The sequence below is a fragment of the Balaenoptera borealis genome, assembly GCF_965194805.1.
Source record: "Balaenoptera borealis genome assembly, chromosome: 7".
NCBI classification, from domain to species: Eukaryota; Metazoa; Chordata; class Mammalia; order Artiodactyla; family Balaenopteridae; genus Balaenoptera; species Balaenoptera borealis.
This window is the reverse complement of record NC_138864.1, coordinates 29319264-29339245: the sequence shown is the minus strand read 5'-3', so window position 1 is coordinate 29339245 and position 19982 is coordinate 29319264. Positions and strand designations below refer to the sequence as shown.

At 36.3% G+C, this 19982-nt stretch overlaps 1 protein-coding gene across 9 annotated transcripts in view; it reads left to right on the top strand.

The window, feature by feature from the left end:
- Positions 1–19982, top strand: part of CACNA2D1 (calcium voltage-gated channel auxiliary subunit alpha2delta 1) — a 496546-nt gene that overhangs the window by 112664 nt on the left and 363900 nt on the right. For all 9 annotated transcript variants that reach the window (XM_082399325.1, XM_082399323.1, XM_082399324.1 and 6 more), the window contains one exon: positions 73–189. In XM_082399325.1, the coding sequence (XP_082255451.1) occupies positions 73–189 (117 nt within the window). The remainder of the gene's footprint in view (positions 1–72; positions 190–19982) is intronic.

Sequence of the window (19982 nt, the reverse complement as noted above, 5' to 3'; positions counted from 1 at the left end):
ACATTCTAATGAGCATTTAGGAGCCAAATAAGCAATTATTGTTCTTATTAATTTTATTTTCCCTTCATACAGATTTATGAGAAATACCAAGATTTGTATACTGTGGAACCAAATAATGCACGCCAGCTGGTGGAAATTGCAGCCAGGGATATTGAGAAACTTCTGAGCAACAGATCCAAAGCCCTGGTGGTGAGTTTAAATTGTATCTGCTCATTTTATTATTTTCCATTACTCATTTATTATTTATCTTTCATGTTTTATTTGGAGGTTTTCTTTAGTATGCTTTCTTTCCCTGAGAAATTGTGTTCAATGATAATGTTCATAAAAGATGAGATCATGATTTCACTGTGAGCACCAAATAATGAGTTAGCTTATATCTAATTATTAGTTTATTTTTTTATATTAGGTGATTTAAATACAGAGAAATCGTAATTTAATTGCTACATACATCTTTTTATACATCTATAAGTTATGATACATAATAATCATGTTTAAATCGATCATACAGTGTAAAACCCGTGAATATTGCCAGCGTCCTTAAAGCTGCCTTTGTAGTACTTTCCTATCTCATCACCCTGCCTCCCTGACAGAGGTAGCCAATACGCTAGACATTTCATTACTCATTTCTTTGCTCTCTAAAAGTAGCTGTACCTCACATAAATGTTTTGCTAAACATGTGTTAGCGTGCTTGTTTATCAGCTTTATTAAAATCACATTATGCTGTATGTAGTCATCAGCCACTTGCATTCTTCTGTCAACATTATGTTTGCATGATTTATCTAGATGTTTGTGCTTAGCTTTAATTCATTTTTATTCACGGTAAAATACTATTTTCTGAGGATATATCTTAATTTATTCATTTATTCCCTGCTGGTCAATTATTATTTGGATTGTTTCCAGATAGGTGCTACCATGAACAGGATGGCTTCATTTTCTTGGAACAAGTCTCCTGGTACACATGTGCAAGAATATCTGTAGGGTCAGTACGTGACAGTAGAATTACCTGACTGTAGGGTATTCACAAAATCACCTTTATACAAGTATGACAATGATTTTCCCAAATAGTTGTATCAATTTAGACCTCCACTAGCAGTATTTGAGTCCGCATTGGTCCATATTCTGGCCGATAAGTGGCAATATCAGACTTCTTAATTATAGGTAACCAAATGGGTACCAAATGGTACCTCTGCTTATTACTAATGAGGTGGACATCTTATTTTATATTCACTGACCATTCTTGTTTCCTCATCAGTGACATATCTCTTCATACCTTTTGCACATTTTAATTGTTTAAATTGATTTGTAACTTATCTATTCTTTTTTTTTTTTTAATAAATTTATTTATTTATTTATTTATCTTTGACTGTTTTGGGTCTTCGTTTCTGTGCGAGGGCTTTCTCCAGTTGCGGCGAGCGGGGGTCACTCTTCATCGCGGTGCGCGGGCCTCTCACTGTCGCAGGCTCTCCCGTTGCGGAGCACAGGCTCCAGACGCGCAGGCTCAGTAGTTGTGGCTCACGGGCTTAGTTGCTCCGCGGCACGTGGGATCTTCCCAGACCAGGGCTCGAACCCGTGTCCCCTGCATTGGCAGGCAGATTCCCAACCACTGTGCCACCAGGGAAGCCCCTTATCTATTCTTGATGGTAATTTATTTAAGTTACATGTGATGCAAATATCTTTTTCCAGTTTGTGACTTGTCTTTTCATTGTCTTTATGGTATATTTTGATAAAGTAAGTTCTCAATTTTGATGCAAAGTCAACTTTAAAAAAATTATTAGTATTTTGGGGTGTGTTTTGTTTAAGAAAGCCTTCCCTACCCTGAGGTTATAAATATTTTTAAGTATTCTAAAAGGTTCCATTTCTTTCAGATTTATTTAACCCACCTGCAGCTAATATTAGTACACAGTTTTTTAAAATAATTTTATAAATTTATTTATTTATTTTTGTCTGCTTTGGTTCTTCGTTGCTATGTGCGGCTTTCTCTAGTTATGGCAAGCGGGGGTTACTCTTCGTTGTGGTGCGTGGGCTTCTCAGTGCGGTGGCTTCTCTTGTTGCAGAACATGGGCTCTAGGGTGAGCGGGCTTCAGTAGTTGTGGCACGTGGGCTCAGTAGTTGTGGCTCACTGGCTCTAGAGTGCAGGCTCAGTAGTTGTGGTGCATGGGTTTAGTTGCTCCAGGGCATGTGGGATCTTCCCTGACCAGGCCTCGAACCCATGTCCCCTGAATTGGCAGGCAGATTCTTAACCACTGAGCCACCAGGGAAGCCTTAGTATATAGTTTTAAGTTGCAATACAAATTAAATTTTTTTCTAATCAGTTTTCCTGGGGCCATTTATTAAGTAGTTTACCTTCCCCCGGTGAAGCCCGTTTATCAAGCTGGTAGACACACCTTCTCACCATGTTCCTCTTCAAAAGGATCTTGAGTATTCTTGAACCTTCATACTGTATCTAAACTTTAGATTCAGCATGCTATTATGCAAAAAATTCTTTACTGGGATTTTGAATGGTATTGTGTTGACTCAGACCAAATTTGGAAGAATTGATATCATTATGATATTTTGTCTTTCTATTGATAAACATGATATTCTTTCCACTTAGCTACTTTAATGCCATTTAATAAAGTTTAAAAATTTCTTCATAAAGTTCTTATGCGTCTTTTGTTAGAGATGGTGCTGGAGCTGAAGTTTAGCTCCTCTTATTCTACAGATCTCAGCACTGTTACAGGTGTTTGTTCCAGGATAACTCTGAATTCCCTGTTTACTTATCACTTACAGCTCAGATTTTTAGCTTAATGTATAATATATATATCTTGGCACTCACAAATTGTCCTTGTTTTTTTTTGGCCCTTATACATTTTTATGTTTCTTAAAATATCCAGGATCTTGTTGAAATAGGAGGGGCCTTTGGAATATTTGGTATGCCATATTGCCAGAAGTTGAAACACTTAATTTCGTTTTAATTGACATATAGTTAATTTACAGTGTTGTGCTAATTTCTGCTGTACAGCAAAGTGGCTCAGTTATACACATATATACCCTTTATTCTTTTCCATTATGCTTTATCCCAGCAGACTGGGTATAGTTCCCTGTGCTCTACAGTAGGACCTTGTTGTTTATCCATTCTAAATGTAATAGTTTGCCTCTACTAACTCCAAACTCCCAGTCTATCCCTCTCCCTTCCCTCCTGCCCCTTGGCAACCACAGGTCTGTTGTCTATGTCTGTGAGTCTGTTTCTGTTTTGTAGATAGGTTCATTTATGCCATATTTTAGATTCCACATGTAAGTGATATCATATGGTATTTGTCTTTCTCTTTCTGACTTTACTTCACTTAGTATGATAACCTTTAGTTGCATCTTTGTTGCTGCATATGGCATTATTTTGTTCCTTTTTATGGCTGAGTAGTATTCCATTGTATATATGTACCACATTTTCTTCATCTGTCAGTGGACTTTTAGGTTGTTTTCATGTCTTGGCTATTGTGAATAGTGCTGCTATGAACATAGGGGTGCCTGTAACTTTTTGAATTATAGTTTTGTCTGGGTATATGCCCAGGAGTGGGATTGCTGGATCATATGGTAACTCTGTTTTGAGTTTTCTGAGGAACCTCCATACTGTTTTCCATAGTGGCTACACCAACTTACACTCCCACCAACAATGTAGGAGGGTTCCCTTTTCTCCACACCCTCTCCAGCATTTGTTATTTGTAGACTTTTTAATGGTGGCCATTTTGATTGGTGCGAGATGGTACCTCATTGTAGTTTTGATTTGCATTTCTCTAGTAATTAGTAATGCTGAGCATTTTTTCATGTGCCTGCTGGCCATCTGTATGTCTTCTTTGGAGAAAAGTCTATTAAGGTCTTCTATGAAACAATTTTTAAGAAATGTATAAATGGTAAGGTAAACTTTCATGACTGGAAGATTCAAAGCATTATTATCTTCAATTATGGATATGTGAATACCCTTTGAAAGCATCATTTATGGATGTAAATATGTTTTCATTAAAAGTTTATCTAATAGAAATTAGGTACTTTCTACTTAAGTGATTAATATTCACTAATGACAACTGACAATGATTCCATTTATATTGATTTTTATCAGCTTACATTTTTTTCTCCAGATGTAGGAAGCAGGCAATCTGGACATCACAGTCCTTTGAAAAAGGTCATAGAATGAAGTAGGATATATCTTGCCTTAATTGCATTAAAATGGGAGCCTAATGAGACTTTTCTTTTTTATCATTTGGAATTAAAGGTCTAGACACCTGGTGCATTATTTGAGTCCTGTGCGATCAGTGACTATCTTAAGCACGTGGTGGCAGAACACAGAAAACACAATGACTAATTAAATGTAGAATTAGTTAGATTTTATGTGAGGGAGAAGGATTCATGTTTGTTTTCAAACTAGATTCTTTATTTAACTTTTTTGATTCTATGAAAATAAAATACATTATTTGGAAGAGAAATATTTTGAGTCTAATTGAAAAACAGGTGCTGCATTGTATTGTAAATGAATGCAAGATGGCATTATTAATTTACTTCTATTTTGTTGGAGGCTTATACTCAGACAGACTTCTGGATTAAAGGAGCTTTAATTTATCTGAGTGGGGTACCAGTGTAATTACATAAATAAATATATTGGAAAATATCTTGAATATACAAATTTGAGGTAGATGATAAAATTTAATGCCAGTTAGATCTTACTGAGTGTTTACCAAGTAGCATTATCTGATTATTTCTCACAATAATGCTGTGCTCTAGACACCATTATTAGTCTCATTTTTCAATGAGGAAGCTGGGTCTTTGAGGATTCCTTTAAATTGCCCAAGGAAATGTATTTAACAAGCAATGTAGGCCAGTGTTTCTCAAACTTTAATGTGCATTTGGTTCACCCCAGGCTCTTGTTAAAATGCAGATTTCTATTCAGTAGATCTGGTCAGAGATACTGCATTTCTAATAAGCTCCCAGGTGATGGTCCTGGTACAAAGACTATATTTTGAGTAGTAAGAATGTAAGAGGATTCAAATTCAGGTGTGTCCAACTTTAAGTTCTCATTCTTACCTATTACACAAATATATCCTTCGGTCTAAAGAAGTGTATAATCATAACTAGGAAGAAACAAAGGCTAAGTAGTATGCTGTAAACTACTGTTCATTCAGACTGATTAAGAATTGGATGTGGCAGTTGATAGAATATTCTGGAAGGGTATGAATTTGTCAGTGAATCCTATATCAATGAAGCACTTTCAAAAAATGATTCAATGAAATAAAATATACGGTACTGAAAAAAATGTCATTTTTATTTGAATGTGAAGACTTAAAACTGTTACTGTTCTTTAGCATCAAGGTTCTCAACCTAAGATACCTTTGAAAATATATTATAGATATAAAATCTATGAAAGAGAAGTAAGTAGAACTGTTTTTTCTTACATATGTACTAAATAAATTACATAACAGTTTGTTTAATAATTCAGCTTTATTAAAAAGAAGATGAACTAGAGATTATTTTTTTTAGTAGAATGATTACTCCAGTATCTGCAATAATTTTTTTGTGCATGCATGTACACAGTTTTTATGTATTTGGACATTAAAATTTTAATTCTGCCTTTTATAGCCTGTTGATTAAAAACTAAAATACCACTTATTTCATTGCTTTATGCTTACCTTGTGTTAGTTATATGTTTAAACTACTTTGACCAATATTTTCTTTTTCGATTTCAGCATTTATTTTGACTTTTTATTCACATTCATTTTGTGCCATGGTCTTTGATCTGCTCCATCAAACCAGCCTTAGGAAGAGCTGAAAGAGAAATTGATTAAAAAAAAAAAAAATCACTTGCTTTTGCACTAAAACCATCCCTTTGCTAGCAAAACAGACTTTGCACTCAAATAGTTGTTTATTTGGCTTTGTTTTGTTTTTGTGACTGTACAAAAACGTTATGATTCTGATGATTCATATACATTAGGCTCTTCCAGAAATCTATGACCTAGGCACATTAAGAAAATGTATTTACTCTTGTTTTGTAACTTAGGAAAATTCAGAGGGGACCAAGGTTCTTGCTGAAGACTGTATAGATAACCTGAAGTAGTGGTGGAATTCAATTTTAGGACTTCTGTTTCCAAATCTATTTTCTTTTTTTCCCTCTAAGCCCACACTGGTAATTTCAGCCCTTTATTTCAAAGCTAGATCTGTAAATGACTATTTTTCCGACACTTGCTTTTTCTGTGTGTTAGAAACTGTCTCAGTATGATGATTATCCTGCTAATATTGTTGAATTATTTTTAAATGATCTCAAATCAATGTTTGGAAGCAAAGAAGAAAAAAATTATTTAACATTGTTATTAACATTTATTGTAGCCTGAACTAGGCTGAAAAATCTGCAGGAGTTAATGAACAGTTTATAGGAGAAAGCTTTTCAATAAAACAATGCAGCCTCCAGTGGTGCCTCCAGAACGATGGAGGTGAATGAAACCAGTGGTCTCATTATTCACCAACCAGCCCAGCCAAGGGGACCTGCTGAGTACATGGAGGTCTCTAGATATTTTGCTCAAAGGAAACAGGATCAAGGTTATCATAAACAGCTTTTTCTAGTGACACTTTTTCAATTATGGTATATCCTGTCTCCCTCTGGTTGTCCTGGTAACTTTAATTAAAACTGCTCCCGTCTATTATGAAGCTTTAAATATTGTAATATACTCCATCTCTTAATTCAACCTTGATATTTAGTTTAGGATTAGTTAATGAAAAGGAGAAGATGACAAATGTTTTAAAATAACAATTAAAGTAGGGTTTGTTTTCCTAAAACTAGATTATTGTTTAATCCAATTGTTTTCTCGTGTTACTTCAGCCCTTATTTCCAGTAGTTCTGTATCTTTTATGTGTGTCAAAAGTGCCTATACAATTTGCTAAAAATGTAGAGTCCTGGCCTTCACCTCTAGAAATCTGAAAATTAGGTCCAAAGAAGTGATGAAGAGATCCAGGAAAAAAATGTGAAATTCTTCAGAGACTCAAAGAATTAAAACTGTCTTGTATTTGTGTATTAGTAGCCATTGGTTTACTTTTGTGAGAACAGATTCAGTAGAATCTGTGTTGGATTGAGTAAAGACTACAGTGTTAAAGAGTGATTAGGAAATGAGAAACTGGCAAGAAATGTGTCTGCATTTTTATGAAGTTTGGTACGACAGTGAAAGAGAAGTACGGAATACTACTAAAGACTTATTTTTTCTTTTTTGTTTATTTTTAAGAATGAAGGACATATAAGTATGCTTACAGACAGAAGGGAAGGAATCTGTGAAATTTGAAAATAGGAAAAATCTGAATGTTGAAGGTTGATTCTCAAAAAAACAGACACAGAGAAGATCAGAGTCATGCAGTTTATCTTTGAAAAGATGGTGGTATCTTTCACTTGAGACAAAAGGGATATTAAATATGAATAGAGACAATTGAGTTTGCAGATAGAGAAAATTTGAGAGTTGCACTAGATGACAACTTTTCTCTTGGTAAAGTACAAGTTGATATTTATGCAAAGAGTGAAGGGGCCATGGGAGTGATTTGGAGAGCAAAGAAAAAGTGAAAAGAGTCTACTTTGGATAAGTGAAATGACTGATAAATAAATCAAGAGCCTTCTTAACATTGAGAAAAAACAGAAGATATAAAATACCCTCCTTTTCTAAAAGTGAGGTTGAACAAGCTCTCTGAAAATTGTGTGTGTGTGTGGGTGTGTGTGTGTGTGTATCATTAGCCCAAAATCTCTCTGAGGATATAAACTTATCCAGGTTGAAGAAATTCAATATTTGATTAACTGAGACAGTTTTTAGGTATAAAAATTGTATATACAAAGGTGAATGGAAAAGTTATGGGACCTGTAGGCTTGAAGTTGTGTTCAAATATGATTAATACCAGCCAAGTAAAGAGTGATTAAAACAGATTGCAGGTTCATTTTCTCTGAAAACAAGAAACCTGGCTGTAGGTAGCTCAGGAGACTTCCAGAAATCCCATTCTGGTACTTCTGTGTTCATCTCACTGGGTAACGCTTGGCTGCAAGGGGGGATAAGAGATGGAGTTTGTAGCTGGGTCATCGCCTCTCTGTACTGAATTGTGGTACTCTTAATTAAAATGTGGATCCAGCCAGCCGGTGTCTGTGTCAAGATCTTTTCAAGATTTAATAGGAGTTTTAGGGAAGAAAGTCTAGAGAAAATTCATTTTGAAGAAGCGGAGGAGAGAAAGGAAAGTGTTGCTTACTTTGTTTTTTTTTTTTTAAAGACTTTTTTTGATGTGGACCATTTTTAAAGTCTTCATTGAATTTGTTACAATATTGCTTCTGTTTAATGTTTCGGTTTTTGGCCATGAGGTGTGTGGGATCTTAGCTCCCCCACCAGGGATTGAACCGACACCCCCTGCATTGGAAGGCGAAGTCTTAACCACAGGACCATTAGGGAAGTCCCTCTTTGGCTTTTTATATAGAGTCCCATTCCTTCAATATAATGATTGCATGCATAATCAAATCAGCTTTTTCTAACAAGGCCTGGCATGGTGTGAACAGTAGTAAAATGAAAGGACTGTTGAATCCATCTTGGATTAATACTTATCAGAGTAAATTTTATAAACATCAGGGATACTTAAGAATTAGTCAACAGTGGTTGAAATATTTGAAATCATGAACCATGATAAGTAGCATCTGATAATGGTCAGGAATTACGAGTTCAGGAGCAAACATTTTTATGTGTATAAAGTATACATTTCTACGGAACAATGGAGAAGCAAGAAATTATGTTAAATGATAGAAATTAAATCAAGAGTTCTGGGTCATAACAAGATTGAGGTATGAATGAATGAGTGGGTTATTTAGATGGAGAAGAGTGAAAGTCTTTGGAGTGTTAATAGTAAGGAACAAAGGAATAGTTAGCATTTACTGAATGTCCAAGCAGTTTGCTAGGTTCTTTCTAACACAATGTTTATTCTGCAGAATAGGTATAAGTGTCCTCATTTTACACATGAAAAAGTGAAAGCTCAAGGAATTTCCATAGTAAAGAATTCAAACCCATATATGTATATGGCGGTGTGGATGGATACAAACATGATGTATTTTTTCCATTTAACAAAATAAATACCATAATAAATGATATCATAGTTTTCACTCAGAACATATGATTTTTCTGAAGTTGATGACAGGTTTAAATGCGAGACGCCTATATTTTTTGATACCATTTGCTAATGTGTTAAATGGAAATCTCCAGATACACCAGCACATTTCCTCTCGCAAGTTACACACTTCAGTAGCATCTTTATGGGTTTTAAATCTAAAGTAATTATAAAATTTGGGGCCAAGCAGAAGGGATGGAGAAACACTAAGTGCTGTGTTTAGGACCTCTTAAATTACCCTAAGAAGAAAACAGATGCATATACCTGTAGCAATGCTGCTTCTCGCTACCACAGTCAGCACTTTAAGTTTTGTAACATTCTGTTCTGATTAATATGTTATTTAAAGGTTAGCCGTGAAGTGTTTTTAAACAACATCTCCTGTTGTAAATCCCTCTGTGCTACACAGTACTTTCTCTCTCCCCCATTCCATGAAGTAGTGTTTGCACTAAATGACTGAACAAAGTCACTTTTGAAAAAAAGGTAGCTGCCAAATATACCTTGAAGACAGAGAATACAATTAATGGTAAAGTGCACGTCGTGTTCTAATGGAAGGTGTTGAGACGGGGAAAGGTTCTGGGCAACATTGATAGTCTCTACTAAAAGAAATCTCTTTTGGAAATCAGATTCTCATAGACTTGAGTTGGCTTAATTCTTTAGGATCAGGAAGTAATATTGAAAGTATCCACAACAGCATTACTGTGTTGACAATTTGACAAAGACAAGGTATGCTCTGATAGCACAACATTTGCAAAAATTGCGGGAATGGGATTGTTGGGTTGTTGATCACATGGAAGAGATTGAGAGTTAGATGAAGTGAATTGCAAAGCTCACATAGGCAGTAATGACTACATAGTCTGTGGTGCCTTGTGCCAAATGAAAATGTGGGGCACTTCTTAAAAAGTTATTAAGAATTTCAAGATGGCAGCAGCAGAGCTTTAGACCAGTTGTGACGTCCTTCTGGGTGAAGGGTCCTTCTGGGTGAAGGGTCCTATCTAACTGTAGGAGCCCCACACCCATGAAGCTGGCCAGCTGCCGCACCCAGGTGATGAGTGGCAGAACTGGAATTGGACTTGGGATTCTTAACCACGTGTACAGTGCTGTTTCTACAGTGATAGTCATTGAACTTTACCTGGTGACTTGGGAATCTACAAAACCTGTGATGACTGTTAATCCCAAAATGAGGCAAAAAAAAAAAGTTCATATTTCATTTCACTTCTGTTTTATAAAATTGCAGACTTGACCCAGCAGAGCAATAGACATGCTCTGATCTGAATGTGTAGTGAATGATGTTTACATAAAAATAAATATAGAGAAACAGTGTTAATCCAAGGCCACCATCTTTGATTTACATAATGGAGTCTTTAGATAAACCCTTCATAACATGCCGTATATTTGGAGACAGTCTGATCAAGTAGTGTTTGATAAAGGTAAACACTGTTTTAGCTATTTAGAGAGTTCAACTTCAAATGGTGGTCTGATTCTTAAATGTTATTAACTTCATTTCTTTTAACCTTTGGATGTTTAGTTTTCCCCTTTCCTTACTAACCCCTTATTGTCCTCAGAAATCCATAAACTCTCAACCTTCCTCTGAATTCATTTTCTAACTTTAATGGAGAACATGCAGGCAGAAGTCCTTTGTGAGATACCCAGTGCCATCCAGCTTTTGTTTTTGTTTTTGTTTTTGGTATATACAGGAGTTCTTTTGAATCTGTTCTCCATATTTAAAAAAAAAATTTTTTTTAGACCTTATAAAATCAAGAACTACATTTGCAAAGATGAGCTCTCTGTGCTTTGCTTAAAATCCCCTGACACAGTTTACCAGGAGAATGATGGAATGCCCTGATAATTTAAAATTTAATTAAAGCATCATAGAATCATGAATCTTGAAGGAATTTGGGAATTCATTTTTCTGATCCTCTTTTCTCAGGCAGGTGAATGTCTAAACCACCCAGGTTAAGGAGTTAGCTGTTCTTTTCTCAAATATTTTGGTGATGAAGCTTGCACAATTGTCATACCCCATTATTGTTGCTTAGCTTAGTATTCAGGAAATTATTTCTAATATCCATATACTTGTCTAGTGAAACTTGTTTTATTTTCCTTTCCCTTTATATTTTGAAATTTGATTGGCGTTATCCTTACACGAATATCTCATTGCGTCTGTGTGTTTTGGAGGGGGTGAAGTTGGGGGTGGTAGGAGCCATCATCAACTCATCATAGCTGAGTGTTCTTGGCAGATACATAATGATGATTCTCAGTTGCTAAGCAATCATTATTGCCAGACATTGTGTTAAATGCTTTACACACATTCTCACATTTAATCTTCAGGACAGTTTTATGAGGTAGGTGTGTTGTAGGTTGTGTCTAAAAATCAGAGGCGTTACCCAATAAGGTTGAGCCATCTCAGAGTATCAGGTAGAAGAGATTTTCAACCCAGGTATCCCTGACTCTTCTAAAGCCTATGCTTTTTGACAGTATGCTGTAGCTCCATAACCTAATGAACACTAATTTCTTTAACTTTCCTACATAGAAATATTTTCTATTCCATTTTTATTTCTGTATTCTGGAAATTATCAAATATTTATTCTTCAACTTTTCTTAAAACATAGAGACTGGCATCAAAGGTGGTACTTTTATAAAGGTGTGCTCTGATAAAGCACAGTATAACTGCAAGTCAGCCATTTTTATTGGCATGTGATCCAACTACAGTGAGAACTGCTTTATTCTCTGTGGGTTGTATGTTAGATGATTCTGATATATTTTATACTTATGTCGCTAGATACACAAATATATCCTTGTTGTAAATAATTTAAACAATATAAAATGTATTATAAAATGAAAACAAAAAATTCCCTAAAAGTTCACCATCCAGAAAAAAACTACCTTTTATAGTGTGGTGACTACCCTTTAGGACTCATGTGTGTGTGTGTGTGTGTGTGTGTGTGTGTTACTTATCAATATTTCAAGGAGATTTTTATGTCACTGGATATGAATATATAATTCTTTCTAATGGCTTTGTATATATGAATATATTGTTTATTTAACCAGTCTCCTATTGACATTTAGTTTATTTCTATATTTTTTTTCTATATTTTTTAATACAGACAATATTAATATTATGTATAGCACACTTTTTTTTTTTTTAAAGAAAGGGCTTTTTAAAAAAAATTAATTAATTAATTTCAGGGCTGTGTTTAAGGGCTGTGTTGGGTCTTCATTTCTGTGCGAAGGCTTTCTCTAGTTGCGGCAAGCGGGGGCCACTCTTCATCACGGTGCGCGGGCCTCTCACTATCGCGGCCTCTCTTGTTGCGGAGCACAGGCTCCAGACGTGCAGGCTCAGTAGTTGTGGCTCACGGACCTAGTTGCTCCACGGCATGTGGGATCTTCCCAGACCAGGGCTCGAACCCGTGTCCCCTGCATTGGCAGGCAGATTCTCAACTACTGTGCCACCAGGGAAGCCCTATAGCACACTTTTATTTATGGGAAAACTTTTGATTATTTATTAGAATGAAGTCATGTAAAATGGAATGGTCAAAAGGCATATGGGGCATTATTTATATTTTTCTTTTAAGGAAATAGAAATCTTTAATCTTTCTACTAATTTCTTCTCACCCTTTTCTGTGTTTGTTTTTAAATAGCAAGGCTTCTGATAGACTTAGGTAGGAGTGACCAGGTTGCATTTGGCCCAGTATAGTAAGTTAAATATGGGTCCGCAGGACAGAACCATGCCGTTTAATTTTAAATGATAGATATATTTTTAATTATTATAATAATGTCAAAAACTCATACTGTTCTCTACAGATTAGTGCCTTTGCTGTTGGCAACATAATCAGTTCAAAATTAACAGGCTGGCTGGGGCAAACATCTGTCTTCTAGATTCATTTAAAAAAAATGCAGCCTAGGAGTTGCAGTTGCTGATTACACATACCAGCTCACATGCTCTATCTTGCATGCATTATCTCAGCCACAGGTGGCATGCCAACATGCTACACTGTGGATAAGTGATCCTGCTGCCCACAGACCTTGTATTCTACGGCAACTGACACCGTCAAGGCCCAGTTAAGAGCAAAAACCAAGTTACGTCTTGACAGCCAAGGCATTAGTTACAAGAGACTGTCTCTGGTTAATTTATTCATTTAGTCCCAGGACTCATTAGTTCTCAATTACAGCTACTCCTAGAAATGTTGGTCTATTGTTGCCTGAGAAACCAATCACCTCTGATTATTTACACTGTCTTTTATGAGGAATTCTAGGTCGGCCGACTTAAAAGTCCAATAGTAAATAATAATGACTCATTTTCTCCAAGAGGTTTTACAGAGAATTTATTGCCCTATATATCACTGACTGTGCCATATTTTTCCCCAGCATAGCAACATAATATGACCTCTTAAAAAGGAAAATAATTAAATAAATCATCCAGTATGATATTTATGTGCTTGGGATATTTCTTTAAAATGTGGATGTTCAGTAGTCATTTTTGCTTGCAGTTAGTTCACAGTAATGAGTTTTTCTCTTGCAGAAATGTTCATTTTCATTAAATAACTTCGTATACATCAACTCTCCCCTCTTAAATAGGCATTTTTTAAACTTGAGAGATCAAAATAGATTAATCAAGTGTATAATTTATGATGCCTTTATTAATAAGTATATTTTGACTTACTAATTATATCTTTTGAAATGAAATTGATTCTCACGTTTTCTCAGTAGAGAGTGATGACATCTCTGGTTTAAATGTTAAATTGCTTTTGAAAATAGCATTATGTGCCACCTTAATGTAGAAGGATAATAGTAGGAACAATTTATTAAGTGCTTACGATATACTAGGCATTGTGCTAAGGACTTTATTTGCATTTATTTATTTAATTCTCACAACATACTTCCACTGATATATTATTACTCTTTTGTAGAGATATTTTCCCCAAGGATTTGAACCCAGATCCATTTCATTGCCAAGTTTTTTTTTGTTTGTTTTTTGTTTTAAATTTTATTTATTTTTTTATTTATGGCTGTGTTGGGTCTTCGTTTCTGTGCGAGGGCTTTCTCTAGTTGCGGCAAGTGGGGGCCACTCCTCATCGCGGTGCGCGGGCCTCTCATTATCGCGGCCTCTGTTGCGGAGCACAGGCTCCAGACGCGCAGGCTCAGTAATTGTGGCTCACAGGCCTAGTTGCTCCGCGGCATGTGGGATCTTCCCAGACCAGGGCTCGAACCCGTGTCCCTTGCATTGGCAGGCAGATTCTCAACCACTGCGCCACCAGGGAAGCCCCCGTTTTGCCAAGTTTTATAATAGTGTTTCTGCACTTATTATGTGTCCCGCGCTCCGCTGAGTATTTTACATGTATTATTCCATTTAATAACTTCCCTCTTTCTCTTCACTTACTCCTCCTGCTCTTTTTCTTCCACTTTTCCTCCTCTTCCTCCTCCTCCTTTGACCCATATCGTCTTGTTATTATCATATAATGTGATAAGATGGGGAAGTATAGAATTAGAAAGTTTTAAGTGTATTATCCAAGGTCATGTAGTTCTAGGTTGATATTTTTGTTTCCAAAATAGTGTTATATGTTATTGTGTTTTATTTTATATAAGATGTGCTGTACAAAAGAAGTGGTAATGATAGCTTATTTTAATTTTAATTACAGTGTATGTAAAAGGAGAAAAGGACTGAAAGAGAAGAAGGGCGGAATGGAGGGAACAAAGGAGAGAGGATCTAGCCTTTCTATTCTCTAGACTTACCGTTATTCTTCAGGCCTTAAGTATTTACATAACAATGTGGTTGTCTGCTGATGAAGACAGAGATCATAAGATCCAACAGTGTTATTAAGCTCAGTGTAATTACTTGGGATTATATCTGAAAACCAACAATTTTAGAGTATCTACAAGCCACACACTGTGCTGGGGCTTTTACACCAATAAGTGAATGCAGTTTGGGAGCGTTTTAGGGAAACTCTGGTCTAGATAGTACAACATGTACAGACAGTCGTAGCCTAAAGATCAAAATTAATTAGAAAGGTTCTTATTTCTAAACTTGAGCTTAAATACCACGTAGATATTCAGTGTCTTATTGTAACTGATGAAATCAACAACTTTTCTTTGATGCTGTGCTCCTCACTTGGTATTTCAAGGAGTAAATTTTACTAGCTCCTAAACATAGGTTAAAGGCAAAGATGCTGAGCTAAGTAGATTATTTGCATTTCTGAACCTAAGGTATTCTTAAATTAACCAACTTTCAATTACAAATAGTGAGAAACTGGATGTGAGGTCCATCTGGCTGTGGACAGCTGTCACCCCAGTGATCACCAGGGTTGGTTCCGCTGATCTCGTGGGCTGGGTGGTGTCCCCATCTCCCTCATGGCTCCAAGTGTGTCACCCCTGAAGCTGTGCACTGGGTAGAAGAGGATGACCTTCCCTGAAAGAGGCGGACCTTTCTTTGGTCAAGGTTTCAAGAGTAGCTGCACTCTCCTGCTAGAACCTCCAAATGTGCTCTCATGGGTTATTTGTAGGAGAACGGGGACTCCAGGACTCCAGACACATACAAATGAGGTGCTGCATGTGGCAGTCTGTCTTTCTTATGTTGCAAGAAATGCAGGGTATGGTATATAGTTAAAGGACAAAAACACTTACTCCATTAGAGGATGGAGAGGGGCATCATGGGAATAGGGAAGGTAAAACATGGAGGCCAGCTGAGTTCATGTAGCAAAATACAAAGAACCTATGTAAACTCCTAGACTTTTCATTCTTCCTCAAATTTATAGGTACTCAGTGTATTCACCGTCATTCCTTTCCCCCCACATAATTGTTTACTGGAGCTTTATAATTTGAAAGTGATGTTATCTTTTGGGAATTTGGAGGAGGGTAGCTCTTTCTTTAATTTCAGTGATGCCAAATGTCTGCCAGTCATCTGGCCAGGAGAATCAGGGCTGCTTACTGTTGCTGCCATTCCGTGATCAAATTTCCCTTCACTAAATGGTAGTGTCTGGTCCTTAGCTCACATTTCACACCAATTGCCCCATTGCTGTTGGAAGCTAAATCAGCACGTTGAGAAGCAGCAAGTGGCACCTAATGCCCGTCTTGAGAAAAGTCACCACGTGTGAGTCACCTCGAAGGTCCTCAGCTGCTCTCCCTGAAGGGATTCAGAGACGCTTGCTGATTTGAAACAGCATTTCTCAGCTGCGTGGAAGGCACACTGAATAAATACTGGAAGGAGGACAGTTTAAAGACATAAAGGCAGTTTCTGTCAAGGCAGGCCATACTTTTCCTCTCAGCCGCACACACACGGGAGGAATTAGCCCTGCGATCTGCCAGTGTTTTATAGCCACGTAAGTAGTCGGGCTGGCAGAATACATTTGTGTTGTGTTTGTGTGACAATAGTAATTTCCCACCTCTCCATTTAGTGACAGTGTTTACAAAGGAAAATAATGTATGCATTTTAAGAAAGCGTGCGCTCCAAAAGGCTCTTGGGAGCTTATATAAACGCCAATCATATGAATCGTATGTATGGTACAGCTAATGTTTAAAAATTGGATAATATTCAACTGACATTGACCAATGAAAGACCAGGGTCCACCTAATGTGCCCTTGATGACATTGGTATATCCTCTTCTGATTCCCTTTGTGGTATTACCTGTTCAAGTATTGCTGAATTAGATATTTTGATTTTGTGTATTAGATCCTGACTCAGTTGCTTTAGTTTTCTTTTCTGGTCATAGGAAATCATTCCATTATATTTAGTTCTCATTATCAAAGAGGTTCTCAGTAAGTTATCCAGCATAACTTATGGGCATGTTTTCTTGTAAGGAACTGGCTCTTTTCTCTTTATGAGAAGTTGGGAGTGGGGGAAAAAAAGAATTGGAGTTAGAACCAGTAAGGCTGAGGAGTTTTGATAGTATTTTTTTTCAGTTTTAATTAGAGAAGAAAGATTAATGTTTATAAAGGCAATTAGAAGTTGAAAGGAAATAATCGAGTTATCAAGAATATATACCCAAATACAAAAAACAGTACTCACTGAGAGACACAGGTTGAAGGACAGTTTTTTAAAAAAAAATTTTAGTGAAGTATAGTTGATATACAATGTTGTTTTAATTTCTGCTACAGCAAAGTGACTTAAATATATATGTATTCTTTTTCATATTCTTTTCCATTATGGTTTATCACAGGATATTGAATATAGTTCCCTGTGCTCTACAGTAGGACCTCGTTGTTCATCCATCCTATGTATAATAGTTTGTATTTGCCAATCCCAAACTCCCAATCCTTCCCTTCCCCACTCCTCTCCCCCTTGATAACCACAAGTCTGTTCTCTGTATCTGTGAATCTGTTTTTGTTTTGTACTAGGTTCATTTGTGTCCTATTTTAGATTCCACCTATAAGTGATATCATATGGTATTTGTCTTTCTCTTTCTGACTTACTTCACCAAGTATGATAATCTCTAGGTCCATCCATGTTGCTGCAAATGGCGTTATTTCATTCTTTTTAATGGCTGAGTAATATTCCGTTGCATATGTATACCTGAAGGACAGTTTTGCCCTATCAATGATGAGAACAGTGTGTTAAATATGCTTAAAGTAGTTATTTTAAATGGTTAAATGAAGTTGTTACTATATAAAATAATAAAAACTACCCTATTCATTATCTACTTCCTTTAGTAATTCTTAATGATTCTCTTTAAAACTTATAAACTGGATTTTAAAACATAAGCAGTATTATTATTTGTCAAGTAAAATACATATTTGGACTTTCAGGCTGATAATTCAGATATCCACAATGAAAACCCTCTCCTTTAATTCATCTCCTTAAGTTTTTGTTCATAGAAACTCATGATTTTATTTTATTTTACCCCCGGATTCATTTCTTTTTTTGTTGTTGTTGTTCATGAGTTTACCTGTCTCCTTTATATGTTCTGTTTAAAAAGAGGATCTTCTGATCATTCTCCTTGGTCTTTTCTCTGGACTTAAAATTTTTCTGTCTATCATGGGGCTATAGTCTGGTTACTGAAATACACCTAATGCAGGAATCCCACAAGGGTTGAAAGGCAAAGGATTCTTTGGGTCCATGTTGTAACAGAGCTTTCTGCCAGTCCTCTGACCTGGGGTCTCCCTGCACATTCTGAGCCTCTAGAGCAAGGGAAACTCATCCTACTTACTTAGTTCCTTCTGGAATTTTGTTTAGATTGGTTTAATTAAAAAAATAATTTTAAAATAATTTCAAACATACAGAAAAGTTGCTAGATCAGTAAAAAAACCCCAGTCATATCGTATTCACTCCTATTTCCCCAAAGTGCCCCATCATTAGCCCTTTCCCACTTTCCCAGCGCACACAGAGAACAGGTTGCTGAAATCATCCATCTTGACTTTTTTGAGGTCAAAGAGCCTTACAGAGAACTGCCTTCACCTTGGGGTTGGGGTTGGGTACCATAGATACTAGATGCTAACTCTTCCTGGATTTTCCACCTTTGAGTTCTCATACTGGGTTTCCATACAAATTCCAGTAAATGTTTTGTCCCATTGGGGAAGGAAGACCTGGAAAATTTTTTCCTCTTGGATCTTGCTATGGGCTGAATTGTGTCTCCCCTCGCCCCCCCCACCTCCAAATTCGTATGTTGGAGACCTAACCCAGCCCTCTTCCTCAGAATGTGACTATACTCGGAGATAGGTTCTTTAAAAAGGTAATTACTTTAAAATGAGGTCATTAGGGTGGGCCCTTATCTAATGTGACTGGTGTCTTTATAAGAAGAGTTTAGGACATAGACAAGTACAGAGGGAAGACCATGTGAAGACACAGGGAAAAGATGGCCATCTACAAGCCAAGGAGAAAGGCCTCAGAAGAAACCAGCCCTTCTGACAACATGAACTTCTAGCATCCAGAATTGTGAGCAAATAAATCTCTGTTTTTTAAGCCACCCAGTCTGTGGTACTTTGTTATGGCAGCCCTAGCACTTTAAATGCAGATCTTAATAGATGGGTTGCCCAGAGGTTCTAGTAGGTGATTGACTCAGCAGAGGCAAATGGCTTGATTGATTGATTCAGGAGAAGCAAGGAGATGGCAGCAGAGGAAAGTAGCTATATTCAGGTCATTATGCTATCAGAATCTCCCCCACCAAGTGAAATTCTATTCATTAAATGGCAAAATGGTACACGTTTATTAGTCTTATTCCAATCATGTGAAAAATGTTCAGAAAGTAAACATTTGGATTCTTGTAAGCCAACCATAAATCTGTCTTGCTTTTCAATTAGAAATATATGTTTTAGGATATGTTATCTAGTTGTAAATTACACAAGACTCTTACCATGTCATTAACAGTAAGAAAGCATTGCTTTTAAAGTTACGTTTAGGTAAATATGGGGAAAATCCAAATCTGACAGTTTCTGTTACTTCCAATGTCTGTGACAAAATTTCCTGTGGGAAGATAAAATTTTTTATTCATATTAGTTTGTGGACTTCCTTTAGCTCTGTTTCCTTTCTCATTGATTATCCAGCACTGACTATATTATATAAGAAGGTAGCGTGCTTAAAAATCTAGAGCAGGAGAAACAAAGCTATTTGTCCTTTCTTTCCACATTGGAATATGAAGTGGAATGGTGAAACAGAGGGTGCTGAAGCCATTGTTAACATTAGTCACACTTGCTTTGAATCATCACATTATCACGGGTATAATGATAGATAAGGTTATCTCATGCATTTCTGTGTCATATAAAATGTTATTATTACTGCTGCTAGGGTGATTGGACATTTTTTGAATTGGGAAAGAATGCCTGCTGTTTAAACTCACTAATTAAAATAGGTGAATATTTATTGCTTAACCAAATATGAACCATGTAAATTAACTAAGGTTTTAATATTTTTTAAAGGAAAAGGTGGC